This window comes from Fundulus heteroclitus, unplaced genomic scaffold (genome assembly GCF_011125445.2).
Source record: "Fundulus heteroclitus isolate FHET01 unplaced genomic scaffold, MU-UCD_Fhet_4.1 scaffold_415, whole genome shotgun sequence".
Classification (NCBI taxonomy): domain Eukaryota; kingdom Metazoa; phylum Chordata; class Actinopteri; order Cyprinodontiformes; family Fundulidae; genus Fundulus; species Fundulus heteroclitus.
Window position 1 is genome coordinate 31,176 of NW_023396830.1, and position 11,169 is coordinate 42,344.

At 40.3% G+C, this 11,169-nt stretch overlaps 1 protein-coding gene across 1 annotated transcript; it reads right to left on the minus strand.

The window, feature by feature from the left end:
- Positions 1-4,145: 4,145 nt before the first annotated feature.
- LOC105921846 (interferon-induced protein 44-like) lies at positions 4,146-10,362 on the minus strand. Its single transcript, XM_036131204.1, has 6 exons — positions 10,331-10,362; positions 9,747-9,948; positions 8,901-9,050; positions 8,585-8,753; positions 4,595-4,695; positions 4,146-4,498 (listed from the first exon to the last, which is right to left on the minus strand). The coding sequence occupies exons 1-6, from the start codon at positions 10,360-10,362 to the stop codon at positions 4,331-4,333; spliced, it is 822 nt and encodes a 273-aa protein (XP_035987097.1). The 3' UTR covers positions 4,146-4,330.
- Positions 10,363-11,169: the final 807 nt, after the last annotated feature.

Below are 11,169 nucleotides of genomic sequence, written 5' to 3' on the forward strand. Positions count from 1 at the left end.
GACATTCAAATTCATGCTTGCTCAGTATGAGGGATTGCAGCAAAGCCATGTACAATGCAGACGACTCTCCCTATGGCTCTACGGTGTGAATGCTGCTTGTCGGGACTTTGATGCAATCAACTGGTTTCCTTATATAGGACATTTTGACCAATCTGTATAATCTGACCCAATCTGTATAATATGATTGAACTTGATTTTATAAAGTGCTTTGAGATGACATGTTTCATGATTTGGCGCTATATAAATAAAATTGAATTGAATTGAATTTGCTTTGTTTTACTTTTTTTTCCCCCAGTGTCCTGTCTAGCAATGTGGCAATAGGAATTGATGTCTCAATGCCAGATAGAGCTCGGCAGATTTTGCTTTCACAAGTGGAGCAAACAGTTTCACCATAGTGCTCCACTTGATTTATGCATGTTAATAGCTTTATTGTGATTCCTGCAGAGTAAACTTCAAATTATTTAGACACTACAATGGGAGAGTAAAGGAAAACCAAGAAGAGAGAGAAAAAAAAAGAAAAAAAAGAGGTGAAAGAAAGAAGAGATAAAAGAGAGAGAATGATAAAACGTCCTCCGTCTGCTCCATCACCTGGAAAGAGATGCAAAAAGAACCGCACAACCAACAGACATAAAGTAACAGATACAATCGAGTAACACCTAGAATCATATGTATTATTATTTAAGCTGACATGTGTAAAGTGAAACCTGAAAAAAGAGAGTGAAAGAACATAAATAAATAAATTACAGGCTTTCTGTATATAAGTGAACACCTAATACCTGGAACCCTGCAGCTGTGGGAGTTTGTGAGTGTGCACTAGTTTAGGTGAAAATTATCCAGAAGGAAGTAGCTCGATAGTGATTGTGGAGAACCAAAGGCCCGCCTTCCCCGAGCACAGAGGCAGGAGTTAGGGGACCCATAACCCTGGACTCCCGAAGAGGCCCCCAAAGTAGGGCGCCCAAGAGGGGCCGACACAGGACATCCGCAACCCCCCACAGGAAAGAGGAGAGACGACCCTGAGGAAATCCCCCAGCCACCGCAACGCCGACGCCCCCAAGAGCCGCGGGGACGAGCCCGTGGGCTCTGCCGGCAGCCAGCCCCGCTGAAGGGGTCCCAGCCATGGGCCCTGAGGACCAGAGGCCCCAGGGGCGCCCCGCCCCCGCGGCGGGGGCCCCCGGCCGCCCCCCGGGGGGCCAGGCCCCGCGAAGCAGCCACTGGGAATGGGCCAGCACACACCCGAGGACCCGCCCCAAACCCGAGGCCCACCAATGCGCCAGAGGGCCAAAGGCACCCGCCAGCGCAGCGGAGGAGGGCAGGACGTGGGGGGATGGGCTCCGCACCTAGCGGAGACTTGAGATGTTCTTGGGAGAGGGAGCGGACCGGACCCAAACCTGGGAAAAAAAAAAAAAAAAGAAAAACTCTTTCACACCATCCCTCCCTAGTGCCCCACTCACCACACACAGATTTAGAGGGGAAAAAAAAGGACGCTGTACACACATTCCCACATAACACTCTCATCCAACACTCACAAGAAGGGGGGTCACCACACTTCAACTATACGACTGCCCGTGCCCGACCCCCGGCCCCGCCCCCCGACCGGACGCCCCCCGGACCAGGCCCTAACAAGATGGAGGGGCCAACACGACCCGCACGGGCCACCCAGCCAGAGTACCCCACACCCCCTAAATTTCTAATAAACCCCCTCCCTCCCCCCACTTACCCTATCCACCCCCGCACCCCACCCTTCCTGGGGGGAGCGGAGGCGTCAGCCCCGGATCCGGTAAGCCGACGACCACCAGCAGCAGCCCCCCGCCAAGACCCCGGACACAGTGGCCCGTACCTCCTCCAGGCCCCAGACTCTTTGCTGCCATCGGAGAACGGGGGTGTACAAAAGACCCCGATCCTCCCTATGCCCGCTCAGATGTTGTGTTGTTGCATGTTGTTGTCAAGTGTGTTTAAAACTGGGAGCGGCGAAGGGGGTGCACGGCACAGCCCACCCCCCCTCCTGAAGGAAGCTTGTGCCAGCGCACCCCCTCCAAGCAACTACCCAGAACCCTCAATGTCTATCTAATGCGAGAGGAGGTGAAGGAAGCCGTCCGAGGCGAGGCCCACACAACATAAGCCCCCCCCCCCCCCCCAGACGTCTTCCCCACCACTCCCCCATATCATGGCCTACATGAATGTGTGTTGTGAAAATGTTTGGAGTGAAAGTGTCTAAAATGCATGATAAAAATTGGGGAGAGGGGCGTCACCAGGAAGTGGCAACCTCCAGTAACGCTTTTGTTTTACTTTTTACTTATACTTTTTATTATATTACTTGAGTACATCTATTTTTACAGTAATTTTCATACTTAAGTACAAGACATTTCAGAAACTTTAAGACTTTTACTCAAGTAACATTTCAGTCAGTGAGTTGGACTTTTACCAAAGTCATATTTTGGAGAGGTACTTATACTTTTACTTGACTCCAAGATTTCAGTACTTTATACAACACTGTTTCAAACTACAACAATAATAAGGGATTATAATAATTTAGCAGTTTTATCCATTCAAACCTGTAACCTTTGTGGTACTTTATTGACATTGCCCGGTCGTGTGGCAGATTTAAGTGGCATCCTAATTATTTGCTTCTTATTTGTGCCTGTACTTTAAGATTTTTAGTAAATGCAATTTCTGCAATGTCGTCTTCGCAGATAGTGTAAAGTTTCACTGAATATTCACTGAAATATTCATTTTAATTATCTATTCATTCAATCATTAATTACCTGTTGATGGAACATTAACTTCAACTTCTTCACCCACAAATGTGTTGTCATGGTTTAGGTTTTGTTTTATTGTGGACATTTTCTGGACTTTTCACTATCCAATCAGCCCAGTTTACCTCCAGCCATCTCCCTACCCTAGATCATCTCCACCTGTTGCCACTAATTAGGTCTGCTCAGTCCACCTGTTCACCAGCCTGTTTACCCTCCTCAGCCAACTCATCTCTGCCAGAATGGGGCTCTCCCTTCGCTCCCTGCTGTGCTCAGTCTCTACCGGCTCCTGTGTGCCCTGCAAGCTGAAATCTCCAAGTTGAGGTTGCCAGAGTCTCCGTGCTGCAGTGCTCCTCTGTGAGTACCAGCTGCTTGCTTTTCCCGTTCTGGTGGTTCCACGCTTCTCATCGCTTGTTCCGCTGCTTGGTCTTCATCTTTTGGTCTCCTGCTTATATATATTTATATTTTTATTTTTTTTACTCATCAACCCACTCCTCAAAGGAATTCCTAACTAAGTACAAGTGGTATACGGATAAAATATAATTTAAAATTGTCCTTGGGCAAAACATTTCACCTGCCTTGCCTTCTGCCGGTGGTCAGAGGGCCCTGTGGTGATAATTTTCCAGTCACTTTGCTTCTGTCAGTCTGCCTCATGTCAGCTGAGGCCACAGTATAGTTCACCACCATCAGGATGTGAATGGGTAAATAACTGAATGTAATGTAAAGTGGTTTTGGCCTCGGGACTTAAGGTGCTTTTAAAATACAGGTCATTTGCCATACGTATGACTGGGTTGGAAAGAGAGCATGTTCAATTATTTTTCAGTTTTTCTTCAAAAACCCCTTCACAAACTTTGAAGATTTTTTTTAGTTTAAACTAAACTATTTGGGGTGGCTCTCCTATTTGTCTTATGTTCCCACCCTTAATACCAACCAGAGTGTACACATTGCTGAAATCAGTTTAAATGTTTTCCCTCATGAACACTTAAAATGTAGTATTTTTTTAAATGGTGTTTTAACTATGTTTTTTCTTTTTAATTAACTTATGTGAGTTTACATATAACCACTGGTGCAAGATTTTCTGCTCTCATAACTGTAGGGAGCCAGTTGAACATTTGTTAATGTGTTCTAACTAGTACAAATTTGTATTCTTCACTCCATGGCTTGCCATACATAACAATCTATACAGATTTATTTGCTGTATAGTCGACAAGCACCTGCAATGCCCTTGTCAACAAATTTCTGATCTGCCGACATTAGTTATAATATAAACATTCAAGTGTTAAAATGTTTATGTGAGATTTATCCCTCAAAATACCATTTTACCTTCATAGATCTTTTTTATGCCACTCGTAGCTTTTATTCAACATAAACAGATAGGTAACAGGCAGAGAGAGATGCATGGATGACATGCTGCAAATGTCGGGAATCAAATCCGACTTTACAAAATATCCTAATGCGTTTGTATCAAGGTCTAATAGCCTACATATATGGGGTACACACTCTACCAGTATGTTCTCTTCATTTTAATCATAGGACAAATCATGCTGCTGTGATTTCTATGTATATTCAAACAGACTGTTCTATGGCTTTAGTTTTGCAGCGTAGTCGTCTCCGAAGTCAATTATTAGTCTCAGTGCACTCAGGATTAGAGTGTCAACATCCTGATTGAGCTGAATCTCTTCACTGTAGTTCTTCACAGGGAGAATGCAGTTCATTGGAATCCCCAGGCTGGAGCTGAAGTCACCCATCTATATTTTAGAAAAAACATTTGATCCTGAATCCTGAATGTTGTTTTTTTTTTTTTTTTTTTTCTCTTGTCTGGAATTAACCTTTCTAGAACTCACCTTTTTTATCAAATGTTTGCTATTGCAGACGTTTCTCAGATTTTTTTCAGTTTCACCACAGGCTTCATCAATGTGACTGAGAATCGCCAACTGAGGAATACCTGTGGAAACAGAGATTTGCTTTAAGTGAGTAATTTGGTATTGAAATTTTATTAGCAATACATGTGTTTTAACCTCTTAAGCCCAAAGGGGTTTAGGAGTAATTTCCACATGAAATTACATACCTGACATAAGTAAAGTACAGTTCTACTGCTATAAAGGGTAAATCCAAACTTTGAGTATCTGTGTGAAGCTAAGGCATTAAAAATACTTTTCAAGTTGCATCACTATTGCAAATGTCACCGTCTGATTTATGGGTGATCAAAAAAAAAAAATTAAGCCTCGCCCAAATACAGTTAACTCTGCATAACATCATGATAGCACATTTGAAAGTATAGGAAAAGCCTCAGACTTTCTGTATCCACATGTTGACAATAACTGCAGCTACTCTGGACTGAATCAGCTGTAACATATATTTTGGTGAGCAGTTTTCCTGGTTGGATCTCCAATTTTGGCAAAATTTTAAAAAAGGGTGCCATAACTGCACCAGATGTATTTTTTCAATTCATGAAAGGGAATCTGGCCAAATAATTTCCGTTGTAAGACTTCTTTTGCATATGACAAAGCATTTGATCATAAGATTCACCCTGTGCATTATCAAAATGTACCATTGTTCACAGCATCACATCATTAAAATGGAGAGAAATGGGCTGGATGGTTTCCTTTTTGCTCATAGCTACTTGCAGAGCTTCTAGAACTGTCGATGTTTTATTCTGTGCCACTATAATGATAGATCACAGTACAGAAAAGGCAAACCTGGGCTGCAAGGGTGTAATCTTCATCTTAGAAGTGAGGGGGGCATATTTTTAAGAAGCAAATTGAGTGGTTTATCATCATCTTGCTTTCAATTAAACATCTCCTTGCTGGCTAAAGAACCACAAAAACATTAACAGCCACAGTACAGCACCAAGGAACGAGTTCTTTAGTTTTAGCTGCCAAACTGTTGTTGAGTTGACACAATGACCCTTTGACATCTACAGGGCAAGCAGCCAGATCATAAGGTGCCAAATGAAAATACTGAACATGAGATGTTTGGTTATAAAAATAAAAAAAATGAGCAACTTTAAAGATTTTGGATTGTGCAGCGCATTATGGGTAAGTTCCTTTGTTGGGCTACCAAACAAGACTCACAGATGGTAGAGAGCATCAAAGAGAACTACATTTCTCTTTGAGACACCAACTATCAAATCGCACTATCTGTCCTCTGCAGGGACACTCTCAGTCTGAATCTGGGACACTAAGGTCAAGCTTAGCTTGGCTTAAATATGTGGAAAGCCGTAGTGAGCACGATTTGAACTGACTAGCAATGGATGTACCACAGGTAACAATAGTATTTTTGCCAACTAGCTTTCTGGCATGATATTCTGGCATGTATTAACAAGTCATCATTTAGCTAATAGTATCTCTAGTCTTCTGCCAGGGTTTATACAGGAATGAGTAACCCTAATTTAATGCTTTTTAATGCTCTTTTAATGATTGTAGAAATATTTTTAATTCCATCAACAAGTACAATATATCAACTAATATATATATTAGTACTTGTTGATGGCTGTGTTCAGACAACAGAGCACCTCCTCATGCAGTGTTGCATTGGATCCAAAGATGTTCGCAGACCGTCTGATTTCAGCAGCTGGAACAAGCTGCTGCAAACCGTGCTGTTTGCGGTAGCTAATGTGGACGTGACTGCGTTGGTTACAGAAAAGTAACTTGACATTGTTAGCTGTTGTCTTCTCCTTGCAGCTGATCTGTGGCTGTCCGCAGTGGTGTCGTGGTCCCTGGGGAAGTGGGTATACTCTCAATGTTTGCCCTTTTAGACGCAGCTCAGAAAAATGCTGTTTTACAAACAATGACATGTAATACTGCTCTATTTAGTTTACCCAAAAATCCATCACTAGATTTTACTCATTTTAGCCAAAAATATTTAGCCTAAAACATTTAGGTTAAAATATTTCCTTGAGCTACTACGTGAGGTGTAAAAATACTTTTATCCAGCTTCTGGCAGGTAATGTAAAATTTTCTTTGGTTTATATTGAAGGAATTCCTACACTACATCCAGAATCAACATTTCATTACTTTACTGTAGGTTTTTCAATATAGACCTAGATAAGGCATATGGAAAGTCCTAAATTGAATGAGAAAGAATCTATAGAAAGAGATAAAGGTAATGACGAGGAGAACATCAAAACTCACTTTGTCTTTGCAAATCATGAATTCTCAAATATACCAGTTGAAACACCCACTTTCAAGGCAAAAATATGGAAACACTACTCTAAGCCTTCATTTTGTCGTGGCTGGATTAATGTAATTTTCTTTATCTCTGAATCGGTCAGTCCTCACTCAAATGTCTGCAGCTTGTTCAAATGCTGCTGCACACCTTTTAATGGAAAAACATAAAATAAAGCATATTACCCCATCGTGGCCTCCCTTCACTGGCTGCCTGTTTATCTTAGAGTTCAGTTTAAAGAACTTCTGTTTGTTTTTAAGGATTTAAACAGCTTACTATTATTGTTGTTGTTGTTTTAAACTGTTCAGTCTTTACCCAAGTCATTTTATTAGATGTTGTTTTGTTTTACCTCCTGTTAAAGTGCTCTTTAAATAATGATGACAATGATGATGATTATGATCACAAGAAACTTTTGCATCATCACCCAGAAGCTGGAACGAAAAGAGACAAAACGATTTTTCACACCTCACTTAGTAACTCAGGGAATTAAATATAAGGAACTAAATATTTAAGGCTAAAATATTAAACTGTTTATTGGTTGTTGTTTTTTCTTCAATCCCACCTTATGTTTAGTAATTTCTGCCAAACGCTGCAGCATACTCATTTAATCCATCTAAATGCGGCTTTACGATCAACCGGAAGCAGTTCAGCGCAAACACGCGGAATCAGTTATATCTGATAATATATCGGACAAAACTGTTTTTATGACCATGTTTTTTTAGAAAAAAAATAATGCCACCAATAATCATATTTAATGACTTTTAATGCTAATTAAGGCCTTAATTTAAAAAAATATTTAATGACTTTTACTGCCCTGCGGAAACCCTGTCTGTCTCTTGCTGGATCTGGCTGGTTTGGTACACATGCTGATACACAGGCGCACACACACACACTTTGAAAGACTGCACAGCAGCATATTTCTCATCTGTCATCCACAGCATCAGTAGTGTTGAGAGTTTGTTTATGGAGCGTTTTTTTAGAGACGGCTCAGAAAAACATGTTGCATATAAATAACGAATTACACAGTTGTAGAAGTTGAAAAAAAGTTCTGGGTGGGGTGGGAGTGGGGGCAGAGGGTGCAGATTCGAAAAGTGTGTGCTGGGCTGTGCTGTGCAAAGCGGCAGTGACTGACAGTTCTGTAAGCTTCATTATGCACAGACATTACCTCACCAGGACACTTGGAACAAAGACTTGCCATATCTTGTTGGAAAGGTAAGACTCTAGTTTCTAACGATACCAACCACGGTAGGGTGGGTTTAACCATTTCTGCGCAGGGAAGCATTTTTTTTTTGAGATGGCATCATGTGTATTAAAGTTCTGAAAAACCAAAGGTATTTCTTAAAACAGTTAGGGACTTGTACATATTTTTCCCCACAAATATTTCCAAGGAGGAGGCTTTAATGTTTGTAAAACATTTCTAACCTAATTTTAGGTTTTAAGAGTGATAAAATGGGCACGGCTCTGTTCATACCGGTAACGGTATGGGTGGGCTTAAAAGTCTTTCACAAGTACATCAAATTAATCCTTCTAAAATAAGCTGTAAAGGAACAAATTTAAAATTAGAAACGTTTATGACATGAAAATAAAAAAATCATATAGAAACCTTTTACTTTACAGTTACATTACTTCTCAGAAAGTCAGTTTTATTGTTTATTTTTGTTTCTTACCCAGCTCACTGGCTGCTTCTCTGATTTCCTTCATTTTCTGTAGAACAGAAGACTTCATCTGTGATGCATTAGCATCATAAATGCAAACCAGAACATGGACCCTGTCACTGATGGATGGGGAGGAGTTGTAGTACAAATCATCATGAGAAAGGGAAGATATAGGATTGAACTGATGGAAAAAAACATATATTAAGTAAAATTAGTAAAATAAATATACTAGGCAAGGTAATTACAACTCTTAATATCCAAACCAATAAGAATGTACATTGAGGTGGCAGTTACTGATAACTTAAAATGTAAAAAATTATACTAGTACAGTATAACCCTCCTTCACATGTCCCATCAAGGCCAGTTTGAGGTCATCAGCTCTGACTCCTCTTCCATCTCCATCCTCCAGACCCATGATATCGTTGAACACAAAGGGATAGTTTACACTGCCTTCTCTCTTGATTGTATAGGTTTTATACTAAGAGAAACATAAGGTTAGAAAAAACACATTATTATGAACAGCAGATATATAGCTGCTAAAATATATTCTAAACAGCTGGAATTGCTGCAAACTTGCTTACAAAACATGATTTTTTTATTTTAAACAATTGTTTTATCAAAGTAAAATTCTAAACTAAGTGCAACTGTAATCTTGGTGAATTAGTTCATAAATATGTAACTACTGAAGGTGGTTGTGTATTTCTCTCCATGTTACTTGGAGTTTAATGAGTTTGGAAAGGGCCAATTATGACCAAAGTATAATTAAAGTCCAAATCGTTGAAGACAAATTTAACTTTGAAAATCTTTTAACTTCTTTTTAATCCATGTCCTCCACTTTTTGGGTGTATCCCTGTAGCTCCTTATCTGACCCAACTAAATAGCCAAATAAGAGGCTTCTGCAGCACTTCAAGTCATGCTAGGGAGGTACCAAAATTATTTGAACAAGGAGTGTTGCAGCACAGATCCATCCAAAACATGAATGACTGGGACTAGAATCTTTGCTCTAAACACACACAAGCATACAGTGGATAGTAAGCAAATGTGTTATTATATTTATTTTACTATTATAACAGAGTACTGGCTAACAATCCACCCAACCACGTAGAGATTGAGTAAAAAGTCAGGAACCCTAAATATATGAATACGTTTTTAAAACCAAACAAGTTATATATACCTTCTTGGTGAAACTTTTATCAGCAGTTGTGGAACTGGTCAAAGCTTTTTGGGTCATTCTCTCTTGGAAGACATTGTTGACAGAGTTGATGAAGCTGGACTTTCCCACACCGACTGGTCCGTAGAGTAAAACTCTGATATGTTTTACCTCGTCATTTTGAGGCTGAAACCTCTTTAAGTAATGAAGAGCTTGGCTGTTGTTTCTGTTAAAAAGGGAAAATTAAGTTAGTAAATTCAGAAAAATGCTTTTTCCATAATAAATAGAGGTGGCAGTACTTCAGTGGCCATCTGGCAAGCGTCCTTGGCAAGACCCCAATTTCCAACTTTTCTGAATAGTGCTAATGTGTATGGCTAAAAGTATTTTAATTTAAATTGTAACTGCATTTATTAAAGTGTGTGTTATTTATGGATAGATAAAGAAAATTTGATAAACTTAACAGTGAGTAAATAATGGTTTCATCCATAATGAGACAAAATTTATAAAAAACAGTTTTCATTAGAGAGCAAACATTTTTGTCACTGGGTGAAGGCTTGTCTTGCCATTAATTGTCAATCAGGTTATCCCAAATGTGGAAAAATAAAGACTTGCTTCCAGGATAGTATGCTTCAGCCTTCATCTCCACATTAAATATAGCTGCAATAGGCTGCCTTGTTGCAGCTCTCCACACCACAACAATGAAAGACACATCAAGCTATAAAAGCAGGGCCACGGTATAATTTTGTTAACTTTTTATACTTTGCATGGTCTTTGGCAAGTAAAGGCAAACCTGGGGTGTGTTTCACAATGTGTCATTTAGTTATATTTGAAAGCTTTCAGGCTAACCTGATGACAATCGCTTACAAGTGACACTGTTAATAAGCGAGTTGCAGATTTCGGGCTGTGCGGTGGATTATGGGTAAATTCCTGTTTTGGTAACCAAACAACAATCAAAGATCGTGGACAGCGACAAAGACAACTATGATTCTCTTCAAGACACCTACAGTTAAATGACACTGTCTCTGTTCTGTAGGGACACTGTCTCTTTCTTAAGCTGGGACACTAAAGTCGAGCTAAAGTCAATTAATTTGTTAAAGCACTGATTTGGCTGGAAGTATTGCCGTGGAAAAGTTCAGGTCATTCTAACCTGTTTCCCAGCAGCCAGCAAAGAGAGGAAACATCTGGATGTCATTGTTTAACTGTAATGTTCCAAATAGCGGAATTAATCGCTCTGTTTTGTACTGTTTGAGATAAACATTTTCCAGAAGTCTGGTCTAGCTGCCAAGCGCGGGACGTCATTAGCTTGCAACACACACACACAAATGAAGACACACAGACTCTTGTGTTTAATGCACACACATCTGTAGGCCCTCAAAAAGGCCAGCTTAAGATATGAATGTCAGAACTCTCTGCTGGAACCCATTTGCACGTTCCAGGTGTAAAAAGA

What these genes read in the sequence shown, in the direction of transcription:
- LOC105921846 (XM_036131204.1), bottom strand. Translation starts at nt 10,362, where the DNA reads ATGAAGGCTGAAGCATACTATCCTGGAAGCAA. An exon ending in ATAAAAGTTTCACCAAGAAG is followed by an intron (nt 9,051 to 9,746) that starts GTATATATAACT and finishes TGTTTCTCTTAG; the next exon opens with TATAAAACCTATACAATCAA. An exon ending in AGAAGCAGCCAGTGAGCTGG is followed by an intron (nt 4,696 to 8,584) that starts GTAAGAAACAAA and finishes CTGTTTCCACAG; the next exon opens with GTATTCCTCAGTTGGCGATT.